This window comes from Lissotriton helveticus, chromosome 6, assembly GCF_964261635.1.
Source record: "Lissotriton helveticus chromosome 6, aLisHel1.1, whole genome shotgun sequence".
Taxonomy (NCBI): domain Eukaryota; kingdom Metazoa; phylum Chordata; class Amphibia; order Caudata; family Salamandridae; genus Lissotriton; species Lissotriton helveticus.
Genome location: NC_136067.1, coordinates 772,448,113 through 772,473,895, shown reverse-complemented (window position 1 = coordinate 772,473,895; position 25,783 = coordinate 772,448,113). Strand labels below are relative to the sequence as shown.

At 49.3% G+C, this 25,783-nt stretch overlaps 1 protein-coding gene across 1 annotated transcript in view; it reads right to left on the bottom strand.

The window, feature by feature from the left end:
* Window positions 1–25,783, bottom strand: part of MDN1 (midasin AAA ATPase 1) — a 2,221,312-nt gene that overhangs the window by 498,642 nt on the left and 1,696,887 nt on the right. Inside the window, exon 74 of the mRNA XM_078648266.1 lies at window positions 16,669–16,825. Coding sequence (XP_078504392.1) covers window positions 16,669–16,825 — 157 coding nt within the window. The remainder of the gene's footprint in view (window positions 1–16,668; window positions 16,826–25,783) is intronic.

Here is a 25,783-nt window from a genome sequence, read left to right as displayed (position 1 = left end):
GCTCAGAATAGGAAGGCTTCGAGGTAGACGTCGCGGGGGCGGAGGTGGACTGAACCTCACGCTGGCCCCCGGAGCCACCACGGGGGCCGCCTCGCCCACAGGCCCGCTGAGTTTGGTTCTGCGCAGGCTTTTGTCTGAACGAACGGCTAGGGGTGCCTCTGCCATGGACACGAAAGGAATGAACCGTGGATTTGGCGGGCACGTGGTGGAAAGGCCCAATGACTTGGCCGTAGCTCGAGAGTTCTTAAAACGCTCCAGTGCCTCATCACCAAACATGCGAGTGCCGTCAAAAGGCATGTCCATGAGCGAGCTCTGGACATTCAGGGAGAACCCAGTGGACCGTGGTCAGGCGCGGCGCCGAAGCGTCACGGTCAAGGAAATTGCCCTACCAAGGAAGTCCGCGGTGTCCAAGCCACAACGAATGGCGAACCTAGCCGCGTCCATGCCCTCAGCCGCAGCCTTAGACAGCACAGTCTGCACCTTATCCGGGCACCGGGGTAACACCTCAGCCACAGAATCCCACACCACGTGGGAATAGCGGCCCAGAAGGCATGCGGTGGTCACGGACGGCAGTCCTAAGCTGGCCGGAGAGAACAACCGCTTGCCAAACTGCTCCAATCACTTAGAATCCTTATACTGCGGAGCCGTGGGAAAGGCACTCTGGGACGTAGAACCTTAAATGACCAGACTTTCGGGTGTAGGATGAGTGGTCAGAAAGGCAGTGTAAACCAGCGCCGGGCGATGATGCCTGCCGACATTCTTATCCACAGGGGCCCTCATGGCGGGCCGTTACCAAGTGCCCAGCAAGACTTTGGTGAGGGCATCATTAAAGGGCAGCAGCAGCTCCGAAGAAGTGGATGACGGCTGGAGCACCTCAGTGAGGAGATTTGTCTTCAGGGTCACCGGGAGGAGATCGAGGTTAAGGATGTCAGCAGCCCGACTGAGCACCACCTCCACATTGGGTGGGGGAGAGGCAAGCCCCGGAACAGAAGAGACATCGAGGCCACTGGCCTCCTCCAAGTCATCCACCCAGTCCTGCTCAGAATCACACTGACGAGTAAGCGGGTCCTCAAACCCTTCCCAGTCATCCTCCTAAACCAGCCCCGAAGGGACAGGCTCGGCAGCAGGGCAGGGACCGGTGAAGGAATACGGCACCAAGCCGGAGCCCAATTCAGATCCCAGGCAGGGGACAAAGCCCTCCAGGAACCGGGGTAGAGGCAGAACCAGCGGAATCCACTGCGGCGCCGCCGGTGGAGCTGAGGCCGGAGCCGACAGCATGGGACCTCGTGACGCCAAAGGAGGCGCAGGGGCTGGCACCATTGTAATGCTATTTACAAAAAGGGGTGGTGACGGACAGAGTCTCTGAATTAAGCAGAGTACTCTCACCCAGTCAAGAGATCAGGGCTAAATCCAACACCGTTTTTTAGCTCATTGCACCATCCCAGTTTCAGAACCTGGCTGTATGCAAATTAGTCTGTCCCTGGCCCAGTGCATCATGGGAACAGGGCAGACCAGACTACAAAAGCCAATTCTTACACTGGGAAGGAAACAAGCTTCCGGGGACCGGTTTCTGCCATTTCAGGCGTCTTCGGCCCGGCTTGCTTGAATCCTGATGGTGCAATGAGCAAGGGACTCACATCTGAGTATACCCTTCCACGCTTAGGGTGGACAAAATTATTTACAAAAAGGGGTGGTGACGGACAGAGTCTCTGAATTAAGCAGAGTACTCTCACCCAGTCAAGAGATCAGGGCTAGATCCAACACCGTTTTTTAGCTCATTGCACCATCCCAGTTTCAGAACCTGGCTGTATGCAAATTAGTCTGTCCCTGGCCCAGTGCATCATGGGAACAGGGCAGACCAGACTACGAAAGCCAATTCTTACACTGGGAAGGAAACAAGCTTCCGGGGACCGGTTTCTGCCATTTCAGGCGTCTTCGGCCCGGCTTGCTTGAATCCTGATGGTGCAATGAGCAAGGGACTCACATCTGAGTATACCCTTCCACGCTTAGGGTGGACAAAATTATTTACAAAAAGGGGTGGTGACGGACAGAGTCTCTGAATTAAGCAGAGTACTCTCACCCAGTCAAGAGATCAGGGCTAGATCCAACACCGTTTTTTAGCTCATTGCACCATCCCAGTTTCAGAACCTGGCTGTATGCAAATTAGTCTGTCCCTGGCCCAGTGCATCATGGGAACAGGGCAGACCAGACTACAAAAGCCAATTCTTACACTGGGAAGGAAACAAGCTTCCGGGGACCGGTTTCTGCCATTTCAGGCGTCTTCGGCCCGGCTTGCTTGAATCCTGATGGTGCAATGAGCAAGGGACTCACATCTGAGTATACCCTTCCACGCTTAGGGTGGACAAAATTATTTACAAAAAGGGGTGGTGACGGACAGAGTCTCTGAATTAAGCAGAGTACTCTCACCCAGTCAAGAGATCAGGGCTAGATCCAACACCGTTTTTTAGCTCATTGCACCATCCCAGTTTCAGAACCTGGCTGTATGCAAATTAGTCTGTCCCTGGCCCAGTGCATCATGGGAACAGGGCAGACCAGACTACAAAAGCCAATTCTTACACTGGGAAGGAAACAAGCTTCCGGGGACCGGTTTCGGCCATTTCAGGCGTCTTCGGCCCGGCTTGCTTGAATCCTGATGGTGCAATGAGCAAGGGACTCACATCTGAGTATACCCTTCCACGCTTAGGGTGGACAAAATTATTTACAAAAAGGGGTGGTGACGGACAGAGTCTCTGAATTAAGCAGAGTACTCTCACCCAGTCAAGAGATCAGGGCTAGATCCAACACCGTTTTTTAGCTCATTGCACCATCCCAGTTTCAGAACCTGGCTGTATGCAAATTAGGCTGTCCCTGGCCCAGTGCATCATGGGAACAGGGCAGACCAGACTACAAAAGCCAATTCTTACACTGGGAAGGAAACAAGCTTCCGGGGACCGGTTTCTGCCATTTCAGGCGTCTTCGGCCCGGCTTGCTTGAATCCTGATGGTGCAATGAGCAAGGGACTCACATCTGAGTATACCCTTCCACGCTTAGGGTGGACAAAATTATTTACAAAAAGGGGTGGTGACGGACAGAGTCTCTGAATTAAGCAGAGTACTCTCACCCAGTCAAGAGATCAGGGCTAGATCCAACACCGTTTTTTAGCTCATTGCACCATCCCAGTTTCAGAACCTGGCTGTATGCAAATTAGTCTGTCCCTGGCCCAGTGCATCATGGGAACAGGGCAGACCAGACTACAAAAGCCAATTCTTACACTGGGAAGGAAACAAGCTTCCGGGGACCGGTTTCTGCCATTCCAGGCGTCTTCGGCCCGGCTTGCTTGAATCCTGATGGTGCAATGAGCAAGGGACTCACATCTGAGTATACCCTTCCACGCTTAGGGTGGACAAAATTATTTACAAAAAGGGGTGGTGACGGACAGAGTCTCTGAATTAAGCAGAGTACTCTCACCCAGTCAAGAGATCAGGGCTAGATCCAACACCGTTTTTTAGCTCATTGCACCATCCCAGTTTCAGAACCTGGCTGTATGCAAATTAGTCTGTCCCTGGCCCAGTGCATCATGGGAACAGGGCAGACCAGACTACAAAAGCCAATTCTTACACTGGGAAGGAAACAAGCTTCCGGGGACCGGTTTCTGCCATTTCAGGCGTCTTCGGCCCGGCTTGCTTGAATCCTGATGGTGCAATGAGCAAGGGACTCACATCTGAGTATACCCTTCCACGCTTAGGGTGGACAAAATTATTTACAAAAAGGGGTGGTGACGGACAGAGTCTCTGAATTAAGCAGAGTACTCTCACCCAGTCAAGGGATCAGGGCTAGATCCAACACCGTTTTTTAGCTCATTGCACCATCCCAGTTTCAGAACCTGGCTGTATGCAAATTAGTCTGTCCCTGGCCCAGTGCATCATGGGAACAGGGCAGACCAGACTACAAAAGCCAATTCTTACACTGGGAAGGAAACAAGCTTCCGGGGACCGGTTTCTGCCATTTCAGGCGTCTTCGGCCCGGCTTGCTTGAATCCTGATGGTGCAATGAGCACCCCCTTTTCTGTATCGTTTTTGGCCACTATAGGTGTGGCAGTGTATACTCAGACATGAGTCCCTTTCTCACTGCTCCATCAGGATTTAAGCAAGCCGGGCCGAAGAGGCTGAAATGCCAGAAACCGGTCCCCGGTAGCTTGTCTCCTTTCTGGTGAAGAATTGGCTTGGTAGTTTGGTCTGCCCTGTTCCCATGATGCACTGGGCCAGGGACAGACTAATTTGCATATAGCCAGGTTCTGAGCTGGGATGGGGCAGTGAGATAAATAACGGTGATGGATCAAGCCCTGATCTTTGGACTGGGTAAGAGTGGTCTGCTTAATTCAGACACTCTGTTCATCACCACCCCCTTTTCTGTATCGTTTTTGGCCACTATAGGTGTGGCAGGGTATACTCAGACATGAGTCCCTTTCTCACTGCTCCATCAGGATTTAAGCAAGCCGGGCCGAAGAGGCTGAAATGCCAGAAACCGGTCCCCGGTAGCTTGTCTCCTTTCTGGTGAAGAATTGGCTTGGTAGTTTGGTCTGCCCTGTTCCCATGATGCACTGGGCCAGGGACAGACTAATTTGCATATAGCCAGGTTCTGAGCTGGGATGGGGCAGTGAGATAAATAACGGTGATGGATCAAGCCCTGATCTTTGGACTGGGTAAGAGTGGTCTGCTTAATTCAGACACTCTGTTCATCACCACCCCCTTTTCTGTATCGTTTTTGGCCACTATAGGTGTGGCAGGGTATACTCAGACATGAGTCCCTTTCTCACTGCTCCATCAGGATTTAAGCAAGCCGGGCCGAAGAGGCTGAAATGCCAGAAACCGGTCCCCGGTAGCTTGTCTCCTTTCTGGTGAAGAATTGGCTTGGTAGTTTGGTCTGCCCTGTTCCCATGATGCACTGGGCCAGGGACAGACTAATTTGCATATAGCCAGGTTCTGAGCTGGGATGGGGCAGTGAGATAAATAACGGTGATGGATCAAGCCCTGATCTTTGGACTGGGTAAGAGTGGTCTGCTTAATTCAGACACTCTGTTCATCACCACCCCCTTTTCTGTATCACCATTGTAATGCTTGGCACAGAGGCCGGAGCCAGGGGCACAAGATCCTGCGGCGCCGGGGACGGAGATGGATCAGCCAAAGGAGTCAACAGACCAGCAGGATCCGGACACGGGACCGCGGGGCCCGAACGCACACCGGCGAGAGCCCGAAGCCTAAACAGGCGGTCCATAGCAGCAAGGAATTCTTGCATTTGTGCGGGAGTCGCCGACGGACCCAGGTAAGGCAGGTAGGCCGCGGACTCCCAGGCTCCAAAGGAGCCGCAGGGGCGGAGCCCATGTCCCCCTCGTCTGCATCCAGGGACCAAAGGAGGGACGTCTGAGAGCGAAAACGCTTCGACTTTTTTGTGTGCCGTCTCTTACCCGAATCCGAAGGGAAAGAGGAGTGGTGGTGACAATTCCGCGAGCGGTAACTGTAACGATCCCTGGATCTGGAACGGCGCGGGGACGAGTGCCAAACTTCAAACAACTTCCGGAACCGCTCCCTCAGGGCCTTTGGGGCCATAGCCCTACAGTCCAGACAGGACCAGGAGTCATGGTCGCGCTCCAGGCAGTAGAGACAGACGTCATGAGGGTTCGCCACTGACATATTTCGATGGCAGGTCCCGCAAGGATTAAAACCAGGCATCTCTACTAGAACCAGAGAAACCAACACGAGACAAAAGTCTCAAAAAGATAGTCAAAAAATGACTAGGGTACGTCCTCTAACCAGTTACTGGCACGGAAAAAGAAAGAACGGACGCCAGCGTGCACGGGGGCGTCTAAGTAGTCTCCGTGATGTCATCTCGTATGTGTATGAGAGAGAGAGCTGGGGTTTTGTCTAAGGGGATCCAACTGTTTTTAGATTTTGTTAATTTTTTTTAATTATTGTGTTTTTAGTTGTTACTGTGAGTTTTCTTCACCTTTGTGGGGATCAGGCTTGTGAGTTGTTAGTTAAAAATGGATTACATTTCTATTTCAGGCTAGTCTATGGGGGGTTGCCCTCAGGCAGGCAATCGGTGGAGGGGTAAAGCTAACCCGTTTTAGATTCTTGTATGTAGAGGGTGTGGAGGTAGTGATGTGAGTTGTATTGTGACAAAATCCACAAAATCTCAAATGCTTTTGTTTAGGTGATCCCCAGAGATTTAACATTTTCGAGTTCGGCATTGTTGGTATTAGCAGTGGTGACTGGTGCTTCGAACTGTGAAAAGCGTATGATTACATTTCTGAATCCTAGTGCACAGTTTACGTTGCAGTGTAGTGGGCTAGAGGGGTGTGAATGTTAGTATGGTGGAGAAGCATTTGAAAGAGGTGAATGGTGCTAAAAGTGTGGTAAGTTGTAGAATGGTTTGTGTCTGACTGTAAGATGCCACCAGTTTGTGAGTGTGTAGTTGGTGAGTGATTGTGTTTATAAGTGAGGAGTTTGTCAATGATGAGGGCTGAAGTATGTGAGCCATGTTTCTTTGATGAAGAGGATGTTTTGGTCGTTGTCTGATGAGGTCTGCCATATCTGAGGTCTCTTCATGATTCCTGCTTGTGTTGATGAATGTGAGATAAAGGAAATCATTGGTTAGGTATGTGCAGGGTAACATATTTGTGGGGATATGAATGAAATTGCTGTGGCACATGGTAGGTATTTGCATGTGCCTTGGTACATTGTGGAGTTTTACAAAGGCATGCACTGGAGAAGGGAGTTGCCCTACTGAGATGATGGGTAGCAATGGTCTGGTCCACATCCCTTGAAGTGTTAAAACAGTGGAGTGGCCATATAAGTTGTCCACTCTTTTGGAGGACTCCTGGACTTGCATTGTTGGAGTGATTCAAGTAATCTGTACTGCATGCTGATTGCAGAGCCAGCAAGATGCACTAGCGGGAGAAAGTGTCTGTGCAGCACGTTGTTGACACTTAAGGCATGTTTCCTACCTCTTAAGCTTGTGCTCCTGAGAACGCTGCAACTGACGATCTGTCCCGAAGTTCTTCATAGGCTCTGATTTGCATGTGATTCCAGCAGAGCCCTTCTAAAGCGCTAGCGGCCGCATGCTGGCAAATGGTTACCTGCAGAGCACGTGAATGGGAAGAGCGGCCGTGGGAGGGGAAGCAGGAGAGTGATGGTGTGCGATGTGCACGCGGGGGCGCGGTAGCCTTTGAAGTCTGATGCGAGGCACAGACAAATGGTGGTGTGAGAGCGGCTTCCTTTCAAGTTTGATGGGGGGTGGCGGAGCAAATGGCGAGCGCGCACCGGTCGCACATGCACTGGCCATAATCCGCATTTCAAAGCCCTCTTGGTAGGATTTTCTGGTGGCCCTCTATATCTCTCGCCAGCAATGCACAAGCGCATTGGCAGGCGAGACCTAAAAATGAGTTGTGAGTTTCTGATGGACGTTTAGCTCTCTCCAGTGGATCATCTCGGTCAGGAGGAGCGTGAATTCTCATTTTCTGTATGGAGGCTTGAGGAAACAACTATGTTCTGTTTTCAGAAACCCTTTCAATTCGTATCAAATTATAAAGCAGTCTCACGAGTAAAACTATGTATGGTTTAAGTTTCGAAACCAGAGCACATCTTCCCTCTCTTGAAAGCCCTGCATTGGTTACCGGTTGCCAGAAGATCCACATTCAAGCTGCTTCGTATCACCCACAAAGTGATACATGGAAAGGAACCACTTCATCAGGAATAAAATCACCTAACACATTCAACAAAGGAACCTCTGCTCTAGAGTGCCACCTTGCCTTAAAATCCCAGATACAAGAAAAAAAAACATGGATGGCACAAACTTCTCTGTTCAAGCACCCAAACTATGGAACTCTTTCCCCCCCCCACATGAGATCCACGGACAACCTTATCTTCAGAAAACTACTCAAGAATAGGCTCTTCCCTACATAAACAGGATACACAAACAGAAATATACAGCATATCCCTCTGTATATAAGCATTTATTTATACAATAGATATGTACCTATGTGTATTGCTTTGTATAAACATGTAGAATAATTATGTTTAAAAAAAAAAGTAAAATACATTTTTAAGTAAAACACTTGAAAACCAGAGTTTATCTAATGCATCTTTGATCTACATATACTTACTTCCTTTATGCATCTATATACATTTCATGTACTAGGATCTATATATTTATAACTCCTCGCCTAAACAATCATTCAATGCACTATATTATTTCTCACTGTATACCTATTAATATCTTTAATCTACATATACTTCCTTCCTTTATGCATCTGAATACTTTCCATGTACTTAGGGATCTTTATATTTATTACTTTCTTCTAATTCAGCATATCCACTGCACTACTCTATTTCTCACCCTATTCCTACTCTCAATAGATCTTCTACCTCAACTCTCGGACTCATCTCAAACCTCTTTCTGCTACTCTTTCCAATGCACTACCCTATTTCTTAACCTTTACCTCTATCAATATATCTTCTACATCCACTCTCTCATCCATCCCAAACCCCATACCACTATTATGATCCCCAAAAGAACCCTTTCTAGACTCTCCCCTACTATACCTTTCCATGCATTGTCTGGCAGTTCTTTTACTATAACGATCCCCCAAAACAAGCCTTTCTAAACTCTTCCCTCAGACTCTTCCCCTCCACATGTGTTTACTTATCCCAAGCCACCTCCTGCTGCTATGACCGCTCCAAAAAAAGTCTAAATCCTTCAATCTTCTAGCCCTCTTCTATCCTTTTCAATCAAAATAACAGACTAACATGTCCACTTCTCAAATTTCATATTTCACTATTCTAATTTACCCCTAATCCTAAGCGCTTCAACACCTCATCAGGGGCAGCAAGCACTATATAAATGCAAACATTTTTCCCGGGTCTATACCTCAGCTACCCTTATCTATCCAAATAACTGAATAACATATTCATCAGTCAAATTACTTTCATATTTCACTATACTAATTCAACACTAATCCTTTATGGCTTACGGAGTAGCATGCTACTCGCCAAAAAAAAACGCTTCAACACCCCATCAGGAGTAATGAATATGCTATTTACCAGTATGCATCTGTTCTTGGCATGTAGGGCTGCTGACATTCATATCTATAGCATAGATCGCCGCCTAGTGTTGGGTCCGGATGATTGCACATTGTTGTCCTGGAAGAGTCTTCGAAGTATCACGAGATAGGTGGCTCCTCCCCTGGACTACAGTGCGCATGGGCATCGACTCCATCCCCAGATTGTTTTTAGCCATTGTGGCAAAGATGGAGTGTGATAGTGTAAGCGATGGCCATGCTAAGCGTAAGTGTTAAAAAGTCTGCAGCCGCTACAGGCGCCGGGGAGGAGGGCGGGCGATATGAATGTCAGCAGCCCTACATGCCAAGAACAGATGCATACTGGTAAGTAGCATATTCAGTTCGAGGCATGTGGGCTGCTGAATTCATATCTATAGCATAGAATACATAGCAGTCCCTCCATTAACGGCGGCCGCCTGTGCCAGCTGCAGAAGTCTGAAAAAGCGTTTTAAGAACAGCCTGCCCTACAGCTGCCTGCTGCTTGGAGTGCACATCTACACAGTAATGTTTAGTAAATGTGTGTGGTGTAGACCATGTGGCTGCTCTACAAATATCTTCCAAAGGGATATTACCAAGGAAAGCCATAGAGGCCCCCAACTTTCGGGTGGAGTGGGCTCTTGGAGGGACCGTTTAAGTGCGCTTAGCCTTGTGATAGCAAATCTGAATGCACTTAACGATCCACCTGGCTATACCTGCTTTGGAAATGGGGTTGCCTTTGTGCTGGGCTGAGAAGGCAACAAAGAGTTGTTGTGTTTTCCTAAAGTCTTTGGTCCTATCGATGTAGTACATCAAGGCTCGTTTGACATCAAGAGTGTGGAGCATTCTTTCGGCAACTGTTTCTGGGTTTTGAAAGAATGCGGGCAGTTCAATGGTCTGATTGACATGGAACTGCGAAACCACTTTAGGAAGAAATTTAGGGTTAGTGCGCAGCACCACCCTGTTGGAGTGAATTTGAATGAATGGCTCTTGTACAGCGAGCGCCTGTAGCTCACTAACACGTCGCAGAGACGTAATGGCAATGAGAAAAGCCACTTTCCATGTTAAGAACTGAATCTCACATGAATGTAGAGGCTCAAAAGGTGGGCCCATCAACCTGGTGAGGACCACATTGAGGTTCCATACAGGAGCTGGCGGGGTCCTGGGAGGGATGACCCGCTTCAGGCCTTCTAGGAAGGCTTTAATGGCAGGCACTCTGAAGACGGAGAGATGCTGCCTGTTCTGGAGATAAGCCGCTATGGCGGATAAGTGTATCCTGATGGAAGCGTATGCTAGATTGCATTTGTAAAGATGTAACAAATAGCAGATGATGTTGGGAGTGGATGCATCTAGCGGGTTGATGATGTTTGTAGCACAGTAAATGACAAACCGCTTCCATTTTGCTGCATAGCAGGCTGTGGTGGTGGGCTTTCTTGCCTCCCGTATGATATCCATGCATTCAGGAGGCAAGTCAAGGTAGCCAAATTCTAAGACTTCAGGAGCCAGATCGCCAGGTTGAGCTGTTGCGGGTCTGGATGCTGAATGTCGCCATGGCTCTGCGTCAAAAGCTTGGGCGTGAGGTGTAGCCTTTGATGCGGTACCACGGAGAGTTCCAGAAACGTGGTGTACCATAGTTGGCGTGCCCATGTTGGAGCAACCAGGATGAGAGTCATCGAGTGTTGCTTTAGCTTTCTTGCCACCAGCGGTATGAGAGGTGCTGGGGGAAAAGCGTACGCAAATCTGCCTGACCAGTTAATCCATATCGCATTGCCTTGCGACTGTGGGTGAGGGAACCTGGCGGCAAAGCTTTGGCATTTTGCGTTTTCCCTTGTGGCGAACAGGTCTATCTGTGGATGACCCCACTGCTGGAAGTACGGGCGGAGTACTGACGGATGTATCGCCCACTCGTGCATCTGGTGGCTGTACCTGCTGAGCAGGTCCGCCATCTGATTGTCCGTGCCTGGGAGGTGTTCCGCCATGAGGAAGATGTTCCTTTGAATGGCCCACTTCCACATGCTCTGAGCCAGATGAGACAACTGTGGAGAGTGTGTACCTCCCTGCTTCTGGATGTAGTACATGGCTGTCATGTTGTCCGTCCGGATCAACACGACTTTGTTGCACAGATGTACTTTGAATGCCTTCAATGCCATGAAGATTGCCATCAGTTCTAGGTAGTTGATGTGCATCTTCTTTTGCTGTATTGTCCATAGTCCCTGCACTGTGTAGTGGAGTACATGAGCTCCCCATCCCTGGAGAGACGCGTCCGCCGTCAGGATGATTTGTGGGACAGGCTCTTGGAACGGTCGGCCCTTGCAAAGGTTGTGTGGATTCCACCAATGCAGAGAGTTGTACGCCCGACCGGTCACATTAGGTCTTTTAACTGTCCCTGAGCCTGATTCCACTGATGCGCTAAGCATTCCTGGAGCGGGCGCATATGTAACCTCGCGTGCGGGACTATGAAAATGCAGGAGGCCATCATGCCTATCAACTGCATGAACACTCTCGCTTGAAGCGAGCGTTGCGGTTGGAACTGTTGGATTAGCGACTGGATGTTGTTGATCCGCGCTGAACTTGGCTGAGCTGTGGCTGCCAGAGTATTGATGGTTGCACCCAGATATTGCCGCACATGGGCTGGCTGAAGGTACGACTTTGGATAGTTCAGGGAGAACCCCAGACTGTGAAGAAGGTGAATGGTGTGGGACATGTCGGCGGCGCACTGCTGGGCCGACTTTGCCTGAACCAGCCAGTCGTCCAGATAAGGGTAGACATGGATGTGTTGTCTCCTGAGGTGCGCCGCTACTGTCGCTAGACATTTGGTGAACACTCTGGGGGCCGTGGTCACTCCGAAAGGAAGGACCTTGAATTGATAATGCTGATTTTGAATGGTGAATCTGAGGTATTTTTTGTGTGAAGGATGGAGTGGAATGTGGAAGTAAGCATCCTTGAGGTCTAAGGTTGCGAGGAAGTCTCCCTGATTGAGGAGTGGAAGAACCTGTTGCAGCGTTAGCATGTGGAAGTGTTCTGAGAGAATGTACTGGTTTAGGGGCCTGAGGTCTAGAATAGGCCTGAGGGACCCGTCCTTCTTGGGTATTAAGAAGTACAGGGAGTACACCCCTGTGCCTTCCTCCTCCACTGGCACGAGCTCTATAGCGCCCTTTTGCAGCATGACGAGACCTCCTGCTGCAATAAGTGCAAATGCTCCGTGGACATAGGACGGTGTTTTGGTGGTATGTTGGGTGGAGTGGATGTGAGCTTCAAACAATAGCCGTACTGGATAAGTTTCCTGACCCACCTGTCTGTGGTGATGTTTTTCCAGACTGGCAGGAACCGCTGGAGTCTCCCCCCGACAGGCGTGGAATGGTCGGGGGGCAGTGACAGGGCGTCACTGTTTGTTGGAGGCAGAGGAACGGGAGTTGTTGTTGCCCTTGCCTCTGCCCTTGGCGTTGTTGCCTCGATAACCTCCTCTATTTTGTTTGGGGTAAGAGGATTGCGCCCCACCTTTATTGAATTGTGTTTGCTGGGACATCTGGCCTCTGGAAACACCCCTATTGCCTGAGCGACAAAAAGTGCTCCCCCTAAACTGTTGGGATTGGAGAGCTCCCATGGACTTGGCAGTCTCGGTATCCTTTTTTATTTTTTCCAAGGTGGTATCCACCTCAGGACCAAATAATCTGTCAGGGTTAACTGGTTGGTTGAGGATGGTAGTTTGGATCTCTGGCTTAAATCCAGAGATTCTGAGCCACGCCTGTCGTCTTAATATCACACTGGTGTTAATCGCCCTGGCTGCAGTATCGGCAACGTCCAGTGCGCACTTTATTGAAGCGTTGGAGATGAGCTTCCCCTCCTGGATAAGCATCTCCGCAGCCTCCTTATATTGGTCTGGGAGATGTTGCAACAGGGTCTCTAGGGTGTCGTAGTGTGCCCTGTCGTAGCGTGCCAAGAGTGCCTGCGTGTTAGAGATACGCCATATATTGGCCGCCTGAGCTGCTACCCTCTTTCCCGATGCTTCAAGCACTTTGGACCCTTTGTCCGGGGGAGGAGCTTCACCCGTGGTCTGTGAATTTGCCCTCTTGCGGGCATTAGAAACGACCAGAGAGTCCAATGGCAACTGGCCCTTGATGTAAGTGGGATCGCCAGGTGCCGGTCGGTATTTCTTTTCAATTCTAGGTTTGACCACCCTAGCTCGTGTGGGCTCCTTGAAAATGTCCGCTGCATGTTTGAGGACCCCTTTGAGCATTGGAAGAGTTTTCACAGTTTTCTCAGCTGCTGAAAAAGTGTCAAAGAGGAAGTCCACCTCCACAGGGTCAGCATGGAGTTCAACGTCGTGGTTCTTAGCCGCCCTTTCAATCAAGGCATTGAATGCCGCAGAATCCTCAGTGGGAGACGTTTTGATATTGTATATCTGAGGGTCGAGAGTGGGTTGCTGATCCCCTTGATTACCCTGGTCACCTTTGTCCACCCATGCGTCCTGTTGTGCATCAGGATCAGCGTGGGTTGGGTAGCTGTATTCTTCATCTTGACCCCCAGCATCCTCGGCATCGGAATAAGTTGGCGAGGGCGTGGCAATTCTTTGAGTCCAAGGGGTCAATGGTTCGACCAAGACTGGTGCATCAGAAGCAGGCTTTTTGCGCTTTAAGGGAATGGTGTACGACTCCAAAGGCGTCAGCGCCGTAATTTTTCGCTTGTAAAGCGTAGGCTTCCCAGTGTCGGCATCGATGAAGCGTTCCGACTGTTCCTCCAGCAATGGTGGTCGATGCGGTGAGCCCCCAGCCGGGAGAGTAGGCGTCGACCCTTCAGCACTGTGCGTTTTCGCTCCGGGCTCCGCCCGTGGTGCGAATGCCTTTGGTGCCACCTTCGGTGGTACAGTGTAGAGGAGTGGCGTCGATGACTTGGAAGTGGGGACCGACTGTTTCGGTGCGGAAGGCGTTCTGGGGTCTTCTGCCGAGGCTTTGTCCCTGATACGCTTGAGTGAGTCCGAGACCTGCTTCATGAATGAAGCGGACGGTTTCGCCGATACGACAGAAGACCTCGGTCCAGCTACGTTGGAAGACTCGCTCGTCGACGACTTTGGCTGGTCGGTCCGAGGTGTGCCTGTGGCTGTGCCCTGGGCAACCTTTGGCTCGATGCCCATGCCGGTCTTCGGCTCGACGCCCTTTGCGGCCTTCGGTGCCGCGGCCTTGCTCGGCTTCGGCTCGATACCAGATCCGGACTTCGGCTCGACGCCCTTGCTGGACGGAGTCTGGACGACCTTTTTGGGCTGCACCTCGACACCTTTAGGCTGCTTCGGCTGGACGGATCTCACCGATTTGGCCGGGTCGACTTGCTTCTTCGGCTTGGGCTGTCCCGACACCCCGGAGGACGAGGGTGTCGAAGGTGGATCAGAGGGTTTCAGTTTCGATTGCGCCTGAACCACTTTAGGGTGTTCGGAGACCGAAGGTTTCACTTTCGGTTTAGATTTCTTCAATGGCGGCTCTGCCGAAGTGTCTGTAGCCGGGCCTGGAGGCGGGGCTGTGGATTTTGGTACAAGGTCTTGGGTAAGGCCGATAGGCGATCCCTCGACCTGAGCCTTAGTAAGAGTTCGAACGGGGCATAGCTCGTCCTCTGAGCTATCTTCCATGGCCCCATAGGCCTTATCGTCGTCTCCTACCTCGTCGACGACGTCTGCTACGGGTAGGTCTTCGACATCCACTTGAGGGTCGTCTTCGACTTCTTCCGCTGGAGGCGAAATCTGCAGGTGAACGTCGTGTTCGTCTGCTTCGTCGCTGTCGAAGATGTCCACCGGTGCCGGGGCCGACTGCCGGGCCTCCATGCGCGCCAAAGCCGAATCGTTTTCTTCGATCGAAATCTGGAACAAGCCATACAGTTGGCTTCATCGTGGTCCGGCGACAGGCACTTGTTGCACACCGGGTGGACGTCGATGTGCGGGTACTTCGATCCGCACACGGGACACTTCTTGAACGGGCTCCGTTCCATGTCGCGTCGACTGGGCCTCGAGCTCCAAGAGTCACGCGACTCCCGGAATGTCGAACTCGGAAGGCGAGTCCGAACAGAACTGGGCACCGACCGCAAACAATACCGATGATAAAGAGAGAAAGAAAGGCCTTTTGGCCTCGAGAATATGTCGATTCCGAACTGAGAGAACGAAAGTACATCCGAAACCAATGGCGGAAAAAAACAATCTGGGGATGGAGTCGATGCCCATGCGCACTGTAGTCCAGGGGAGGAGCCACCTATCTCGTGATACTTCGAAGACTCTTCCAGGACAACAATGTGCAATCATCCGGACCCAACACTAGGCGGCGATCTATGCTATAGATATGAATTCAGCAGCCCACATGCCTCGAACCAAGAGCTACATAAATGCATAGCTTTTTCCGTCTTCTATCCCTCCACTATCCTTCTGAATCCAAATAACTGACTAACGTATCCACCACTCAAATTACTTTCCACCTCACTATACTAATTCAACACTAAACCTTTATAGGTTCCGGAGTAGCGTGCTACTTGCCAAAAAAGTGCTTTGATGCATTGTCACGGGTAGTAAGCTCTATATAAATGCAATGACAATACAATAAAGAAGCTAAAAACAGACTTGTATGTGAAATGACAAGACATATATATATATATATATATATATATATATATATATATATATATTGAGGCGATTTACTTTTGGTTCCAAATACACATTTATTTAGGGTAGAGTGACATTACGGATAGCAGGGGCAAGGGGGAATCTGGTAAGTAAAAAAAAAAAAAAAAGTACATGCACGAGCCTGCTGGCCAGTGGAAGGTCAATGGCCACAGGAAGCAGTACTTGGTCCATGCTCCATGGCATGGACGGAGACTCCCAAGGCTAAAGGAACTGCAGACCAATAGGAAGCAAGGAAACTAGAGCGATGTGGGAGTCAACCAATGATAATTAAAGGGTTGGACTCTAGGCCCCTTTTAAGATTATTTTTTCATTACAAGAGATTTAGCAAGCACAGCGCAAGCCCTGTTCAGGCTAAACCAAAAAAGGGCTTAGCAGTGGGGAGGGGCTGAAGGGTTGCCACTGCAGTTAAAGGGTTAAAGCATTTCTAGAAATGTTGTGAAAAACCTGCTGGCAACAATTCTCAATAGACAGACAAGGATGCTCTTGAAGTTAACCGCATAACAAAAGGAGTTGTGGATCTTCAAGTATGGTTAGGCAATATAACAAATTAAGACACTCAGCCTAGTGGGCACTCCATCACAATCATAGTGGAAAGGTAAACAGTACGATGAAAATTCTTAAAGGTTGTCAAACATGACAAATCTTGCAACGTGTGTATCCTACACAGGAGTCCGACAGAGTGCCCTAAAACTCTGTGTTAATCTTAGATTGCATGTGCACTGTTGCAGTCAAGTTGCAGTCTACAACTGTAGATCTGCCGAATACGGATTCCACAGCCTTACTGCACTAGACAGTATTTCACTCGATTACTACAAGGTATGAAGCACTCTCACTACCACCAAGTTTTAATTTCTAAGCCACCTATGTCATTTGAGCAAAACATTTTCTCAAACTAGTGGAAGCAAAGGAGGTCAGAACTAACCTGTAAACTCGTCAAGGTTGTTCACTAAATCAGGAATTTGATTATTCTTCATAAATCTGGTGCAGAGTTTCTTCATTCTTCTGATGAGCTGCGGCAGACGATGCTGAAGAGATTCTTCTGCAAAACCAGCTGTTTGACTTTCTCCTGCAATCGCATCCTGGAAAAAGGGCACAAATGAGTTGTACACAAACAGACCAATGCAATAACCGCATAATAGCAAATAACCTCATATGTTTTAGATGGTCCGTGATAAAACATAATAATGCAAGACATTGTTACTTACTAAGATGCAACATGGAGGATCCAGAAACTATCAATAAATTATGTTAAACCACAGATACCCAGAGGGGAATGCACCAACACACACATACACTTGCTTTACTTTTCATACACTGAAAGACATTGGGTTGTATACATTCTATTTAGAGGGAACTCTAAGAAAAGGCTATTTATCTTTGGTTATGCTCTTTCTGGTAGCTAACAGCTCCTTGCAGATTCCTCACCTTATGATTACAACCAGGTGCTAGACTGGATCTGGGAACTTTCATCATAGCTCTCATCCACTGATAGGTGGCACTAGCGCCCGAAGCAGTACTGGTGTGATGCCACTGAAGCAATATAATGCTGGCCAGATATACCGACCTAAGAGTTCAGAGATGATGAGAACAGCTCATGTGTAGATACGGAGGGCAACAAACTAAAAAGGAGCCTTATTTCTAGCAGTAGCTTATGACCATCCTTCAGAACGGGGAGATGGGTGGGCTCTGTAAGGAATCTGTATATACCTGAAAGATTGTGACTAGAAGTAAGCAACTTTGTCTTCTCATTGATAATTCTACCTGCGGATTCTACAACTTCTAAATCGATACTACAGCAGTACCTTCGGTCAGGTTGGGGGTGGGTCTGAAGGAGTGATGAGCCAAGAAAATCCTGTACCACGGAATGAGCAAAATAATTTCCAACTTATGTGTCCAAGCAAAAGGGCGTTTACAAAAGTGTGAATGGAACCACAGGTCTCTGCGCTACAACTCCAAGTCATGATAACACCCCTAGCCAGTGCCGAAGTTGAAGACTTCGCTCCGGCGAAATGAGCACAGATTCCTTCAGGTAGTTGCTTCTAGGCAAGGGCATACCACATTTTAATGAGCAAGATAATGCAGCGTAGTATGGTCCTCTTCTGGGCTGCCTTGCCCTTTAGCTCCACACATATCCAATGAAGAGCTGCATTTGTGACTTACTCCACCTAGTCCAGTCAATGAAATAACAGATTACTGTACAAGGATCCATATGCTGTCTCACCTCCTCCTTTTTGAGATAGGGAAAAGGGAAAAAGAGGGGGTGGGGGTGGGTGGTGATGGCCTGTCCCAGATGGAAAAGGGCCACAACCACAGGCAGGAAAGCCGCTTTAGTACTCGGGACCAGTTTGTCTGGACAGAAGTATGTGAAAAGCTGGCAAACACAGAACACCACCCACTTGACACTTCTCGCTAGAATGATGGCCACAACAAAAACAGTTGTAAAAGTTAATAACCTCACAATCAACTGGACAGTAGTTTAAAGGGAGCCCATCAGAAAAGCCAAAACAAAGTTGAGATTCTGCTGTAGTATCACAAAAGGAGTAGGTAGAAAAATATATGATTGCCATTTGTATGAAGGCTGACAGGGAAGGCAGATAAACGCTGAAAGAGCAGCAAAGTAACCTTTTACCATGCCAGCACAGAAGGCTGCTGGGCTAGTGAAAGAGCAAAATGCAGAATTCTAATAAATACGCCTTCAGCGGGTCTAAGTTATGAAAAAGAACGATTCCACCTTCCACAAAACAGATTTTGTGAAGGGGCGACAAGCTGACAGTATGTTGTTGACTACCTTAAGCAGGCAGATGGAAGGAGCTCAGGTGTCCCTGCTCAATCTCAGGAATAAGGTGGTGGCCTTTGAGTTGGAATGCAGAACCGGGCCCTCTGACAGAGAGGATAACTGCCTTGAGGAGCAGTTGTGGAGGGGGACACAGGGAGCATTTCAGGGAGACGGTGTACCACACCCTCCTTGGAGAGTCCAGGGTGAATAAAATGGCCTGGTCCTGGCAGGGCTTCTCAAGTCCCAAGAAATTAAGGACACATGATTGAAGTGGAAAACTATTTCAACCAAAATGTTTCCCCCAAGGCTCCCCGTAACAGATACTGGAGAGGACAGAACTGTGCGGAGTGAGCACTTTGGGAGTTGTGAAACCATCCACTTGAGGCTTACCCACAGGGTAAAGATGCTATGGATCACCATCGGGTTTAAAAGACACTTGTCACCAGTAAGATAATGCGAACTCAGGCTGTCGGCTCTGGGGTTCATAGAGACTGAGAAATAGTTGTTAACGAGATAGATACCCTGCGTGTGTGCCATAGGCCAGAGCCACAGAGCTTCCCAGCAGAGAAGATATGATCCCACACTGTCCCGACTGTTGACATACCATCTTGTCTGTCAAGATCAGGCCATCTTGGCTACAAACCTGTGGGCAAGAAGGCCTTCAGGGCTAGGCAAACGGCCCACAGTTCGAGCAGGTTGATGTTTAGGACCTGCTCCGCTGGAGACCGAAGGCTCCAATCGCCAGTTGCTCAAGGTGTGCACCCACCACCAAAGTTTAATGTGTGTCACTAGTAAGGCTACTGCGGAAAAGAGACACAAGGAAGTACACAAGAAGCATTGAGAGGGCTCTAAATGATGGAAAAGCACAAGTTGAAGACTAGGTTTGACACAAGCAGTGAGCCCCTCATGAGTAGCCTAGCATCGATGTAAAGGATCACTGCAATCCACAAGCTGTTCAGATTTGCCACACCCCCCACCATCGCCTCATGATGGCTTGGGTCCGAATAAAATCACAAAATGGCAGTGTGTAGCACATGGCCAATAAATCATAGGTATTTTCTGTGCGGCAGCAGGATTGGCATCCTACAAGTAGAGGGGCACCGTCCAGTTTTCTCCATCTGGCGCCAGAAACAAATTAGCCTAGGGGAGCATCTTGAACTTCACAGTGCTAAGAAAGAAGTTCAAGAGCCGTAAGTATATGATCGGTTGAAAACCACAGTCCTTCTTGGGGACTACAAAGAGGAGCATCCCTGCCCAAATTCCTGCTCTAGAACCAACTCTACTGCTCCTTTCAGCAATCCTCTGACTGAATGGACTGAAAATGTGTGATGTAAGATAGCCTGCTGGAAGTGAAGGTCATAACCCCATTCTATTATTCAGAATACCACCCAGCCTGATGAAGGGGTCTGCAGTGACCCAGAAGGTAAAGGGGGAGAAGGCAGCAGGCTTAGAATGGGGACCATTGAAGGCGCTTTAGTCAGAGACGATGATGGAAGAGGTTCCTCGTAAGTCAACAAGCTCTGGTTCTGAGGAGGACACAGCTGGAGAGCGCCAATGTGACTTACCTAGTGTCTTTGGCGACACTGAGAAGTGTTGTCGTCCTTTCTCCTCCTCTTCTTGTGTTTCTGCCTCATCTCCTTGGAGAACAGCGAGGGATACAACCTGGACCATGGTTGGTACAGAGCCCTATGTGCATTGCTAAAGCAGGCCATAAAATATCTAGCCTCCAGCTACTTAATGGCCTGAATTTAAATTAGTTACTTAACTAACTCATGCTTCGGCCTCAGGCACCATTGGCAGACCTCATGGGGATCGGATATGGATATATGTCCATTGCACAAGCTGCAAGGTTTGCACCATGACCCATTTTGGAGGTCGGATTTGATATAATATTGTGATTTAGATTAACTCCGAGCAAATTATCTTAGTTTACATATTTTGAATTGTTTGGATAAATGAGTTTCTTGTTGATATTCTGTCTAACAGCAGATTCCTCAAATTCCTTCCACCTCCCCATTCTGTGATTTGTTGTGGGTGATCTTGGGTGGCCGACCCAATGGTGCCTAACCAACCCCCAACATCCCAACTTGCTCTCCAAGTGGTGATCGCACCTAGTGAATGCTTTTGAGACACTGCCTGGGGCACACAAGGTGCTCCATGCATTTCCCAGTTCAAACCGGTTGCTGGGGCACTCAGCCCCAGCGCGAAACTGGACAAAGGGGAAGGGGTGTAACCACCCCCTACAGGGCCTCCCATAGGTGGGACCCTAAAATTAGTCCAACCCCTAAACTTAGTATACGCATAGGGATTCAGTCCCTAGGACTTTAGATTACCGTGGACGAAACTCTGAAACATAAATCTTGGACCTTTGACATTCCATATCGACTGGAAGATGGAAGAAATCTCCCTTGGGGTCAAGGAGTGACTCCCCTGTTCAAACAGGCACCGAAGAGCATCTTGCCAGTCTGCATTTTCGAGGCTCCCGCCGGATCCCGAAGATTCTGGGACACAGGACATGGACTTGCAGACATCTCCGAGGCTGACACGAGTCCCCAGCAGAGCTGAGACCTATAGCTGACACGAGAGACGTGGAACCGGACCTCCTGGAGATCCTGCAATTTTGCAACTGCACCTACTTCCCGAAGTTGTGCATTGGGCTATTTGTAGCCCTTGCCCGAGCACCTTTTGCACCGAAGCTGAGAGGCCTGCCCTCCACGAGTGTTCCGTGAGTCTCCTTTCTTCACACAGCTCGAGCCTCCTTCGCGATCTCTAGTCTGTTGGCTAGTGGGTCCCCACAAAGGCAATCCTTTGTTTCTTGGGCTTTCCTGGTTGCTCCAGACTCCCCTTCAAAGGGTGAGTCCCTCAGACCTTGCTGGTCTGCACCAAAGCCTATCTTGTCTTCTTTCGTGGGTTGCTGTTGCCAAGGCTTGTTGGGTCCAATCCGGATTCTGACGCAGCACTCAACATCCTTCGTGGGACAGCTCTAATACAGCTTTGGGTCGTCATCGACGCCTCCTGGTCCTCGTGGCTGAAGAGTCAAGCTTCACCTACTTCACCTTAAAGCACCCGACATCGGCTGGCATCTTCTTGTCGCCATTCTTGTCACTGGCTAGTGACCCAGACTCTGTCCCCTCTGCTTTCAGGTTCTTCAGATCTGCGATCCACCCAGACACTTTTCCTCTGGTGCCTGCAAAACTTCTTCGAAGCTCTCTATTGCAATAAACGACGAAACCTGACACCAAAAGACACCTATGCACCCGGCTTCCCTGGGTGAGGTAACACGAGTACCCCGGGTGCTTCCATGGGTCTTGACTCTCGAAGTGTCTAAGTCTAAAAGGGTTACATCGTAGTTCACTCCCAAGTGTCCATAATCTTTAAAATTGTAACTTGCTTTTCTCCATAGAAGTCAATGGTGATTCGCGGCTGTGTTTAGACACTGCACGCGTCCCCCGTGGGTCTCCTGTGTCGCTACCTTGGGTGGTTTCTGGTTGCCCCAGCGGTTCTACAGGCCCTAGGCCTCACTTCTATCCCTCACGTGGTTCTTATACCACTTTTTTAATATATGGTTTGTGAGGCCCCTAGGGTAAAACATATACTGTGCTAGTTTACTGTGTGCTATTTAGGTTCTTGTATTGTACCTTGGCCTCTAGCCTCATAAAGAGACTAGATGGGTTGTGTTTTGAATAAATACACATATTTTATATATATATACCTTGTGTGGTGTACTTTCATTTGATTATTCAAGAGATTATAGACTGGTAAAACAAGCTGCTTTACATTCCTTCAAGACTAAGCCTTAGACTTAGAGAAGGCTGCTCTCCCTAGCTACCACTAGGATAGCTTTCTATAAAGGTTTTCTAAACCTACCATCAATAAGGGTCGTTTGGACTGGTGCAAGGTGCCCACTAGAAAAGTGGACATCATATGCCAGGCCACCTTCTCACACGGGCCACAGCAGCCCACCCTGCAATTGACTGCCTTGCCTCGACTCAAGGGGGCTACCACCATCTAAGCCTTTACAGGGAAGCGGCCCGAGAAGGATCTCCCCCTACCCCCCAGACCTCGATAATGCCACCATTTTGGTCATACCAAAGACCTACCCGCTATCCATCTCCTGCACCGATTAACAGCCTATTTCTCTTATCAATGCAGAAGTTAAGGTCTTCGCAACCATGCTTACCATCTGCCTACGAGTTCTTTCGTCTTTATTTCACCCGAACCAATGCAGCTTCATCTCTGCCAGGAGCACAAGGCAATGTTTGCGGCGCTTGCATGTGGCACTGGCCCACCGTCACTTGCTCTCAACCCCACTGGCTTTACTCCTAATAGATTTTAAGATAGCATTTGATACGGTGAACTGGAGCTACCTGATCCATGTGCTGGAGATGGCGAGGTTTGGACCCCGCTTCTGTGGCCTTGTGTGGGTCCTATACTCAAATCTGACAGCCCATGTACAAATTAGTGTTGTGGTTTCTCATGAATTTCATATCTGCCGAGGGACCTGTCAGGGCTGCCGCCTGTCCCCTCTTCTTTTTGCTTTGGCGTTAGAGCCCATCGCCGGACTTATATGGTGTGATGCACAGATTTGGGAATGGAACACTGGCCATGTCAAGCGCATTGCGTTATGTGCGGATGACGTTTTTCTGCATCTTTCAAACCCACCCCTTATAATCAGTTGTGGGAGTTAATAAATATGCTACTTACCAGTATGCATCTGTTCTTGGCATGTAGGGCTGCTAACATTCATATCTTAGCATTAGATCGCCGCCTAGTGTTGGGTCCGGATGATCGCACATTGTTGTCCTGGAAGAGTCTTCGAAGTATCCTGAGATAGGTGGCTCCTCCCCTGGACTACAGTGCGCATGGGCATCGGCTCCATCCCCAGATTGTTTTTCGCCATTGTGGCAGAAGATGGAGTGAAAAGTGTAAAGGATGTCCATGCTAATGACTGAATACAATAGTATATCTGCAGCTGCAACAGGCACCGGGGAGGAGGGTGGGCGATATGAATGTTAGCAGCCCTACATGCCAAGAACAGATGCATACTGGTAAGTAGCATATTCAGTTCGAGGCATGTGGGCTGCTAAATTCATATCTTAGCATAGAATACATAGCAGTCCCTCCATCAGCGGCGGTTGCCCGTGCCAGCTGCAGAAACCTGAAAGAGTGTCTTGAGAACAGCCTGTCCTACAGCAGCTTGCTGCTTGGAATGTACATCAACACAGTAGTGTTTTGTAAAGGTATGTGGTGTAACCCACGTGGCTGCTCTGCAAATGTCCTCTAAAGGAATGTTCCCTAGGAAAGCAATGGATGCCCCCAATTTGCGTGTGGAGTGCGCCCTTGGGGGTATCGTTAGAGTGCGCTTGGCCTTTTGATAACATATTTGGATGCACTTAACAATCCACCTGGCTATTCCTGCTTTGGAAATAGGGTTGCCTTTGTGTTGTGGTGCGAAGGCAACAAAAAGTTGTTTTGTCTTTCTAAAGGGTTGTGTCCTGTCTATGTAGTACATCAACGCCCTCCGTACATCTAAGGTATGGAGCATTCTTTCCGCTACCGTTTGTGGGTTTTGGAAGAATGCCGGCAAGTCAATAGTTTGGTTGAGATGAAACTGTGACACCACCTTTGGAAGGAATTTGGGGTTAGTGCGTAGCACTACCCTATTTGGATGAATCTGAATGAAAGGCTCTTGGATTGTGAGCGCTTGTAGCTCACTAACACGCCTCAGTGACGTAATAGCTATTAGGAAAGCTACTTTCCACGTTAGGAACTGGAGTTCACACGAGTGCAGTGGCTCAAAAGGTGGTCCCATCAGTCTGGTGAGGACCACATTGAGGTTCCACACCGGAGCTGGTGGTGTTCTTGGGGGAATGACTCGTTTCAGACCTTCAAGGAAAGCTTTAATGGCAGGCACTCTGAAGACAGAGAGATGCTGCCTGTTCTGAAGATAAGCCGCTATGGCGGATAGATGTATCCGAATGGAAGTGTACGCTATATTGCACTTGTAAAGATGCAACAGATAGCAAATGATGTCAGGGATAGATGCATCTAGCGGGTTGATGTCATTGGCTGTACAGTAAATGACAAAACGCTTCCATTTCGCAGCATAGCATGCTCTGGTAGTTGGCTTCCTTGCCTCCTTGATGATGTCCATGCATTCCGGAGGTAGGTTAAGGTATCCAAACTCTAGGACTTCAGGAGCCAGATCGCCAGGTTGACTGTTGCGGATCTGGATGCTGAATTTCTCCATGGTTCTGCGTCAAAAGTCTGGGCGTGAGGCGCAGTCTTTGATGCGGCACCACCGAGAGTTCGAGGAACGTGGTGTACCATGCTTGGCGCGCCCATGTTGGAGCAACTAGGATGAGAGTCATCGCGTGCTGCCTTAGCTTTCTTGCTACCAGCGGTATCAGAGGGGCTGGCGGAAAAGCGTACGCAAATCTGCCTGACCAGTTCATCCATATCGCATTCCCCTGCGACTGTGGGTGAGGGAACCTGGCGGCAAAGTGTTGGCATTTTGCGTTTTCTTTTGTGGCAAACAGGCCTATCTCCGGATGACCCCACTGCTGGAAGTACGGGTGGAGGACAGATGGGTGTATCTCCCACTCGTGCATTTGATGGCTGTACCTGCTGAGCAGATCCGCCATCTGATTGTCCTTTCCCGGGAGGTGTTCTGCCATGAGGAAAATGTTCCTCTGAATGGCCCACTTCCACATGCTCTGAGCCAGATGAGACAGCTGTGGCGAGTGGGTGCCTCCCTGCTTTTGAATGTAGTACATCGCGGTCATGTTGTCCGTCCGGACTAACAGTACCTTGTTGCACAGATGTACAATGAAGGACTTGATCGCCATGAAGATTGCCATCAGTTCCAGATAATTGATGTGCATCCTCTGTTGTTGCGTCGTCCATAGTCCCTGCACTGTGTAAGTGAGCAGATGAGCTCCCCATCCCTGGAGAGATGCGTCCGTTGTCAGGATAATCTGTGGCACTGGCTCCTGGAACAGTCGGCCCTTGCAAAGGTTGTGTGGAGTCCACCAATGCAGAGAGTCGTATGCCCGACTGGTAACCAACACTAGGTCTGTCAATTGTCCCTGAGCCTGTGTCCACTGATTTGCTAAGCACTCCTGGAGCGGGCGCATATGTAACCGTGCGTGAGGGACTATGAAGATGCAGGAGGCCATCATGCCTATCAACTGCATGAACACTCTCGCTGGAAGCGAGTGTTGTGGTCTGAACTTCTGGATTAGAGACTGCATGCTGTCTA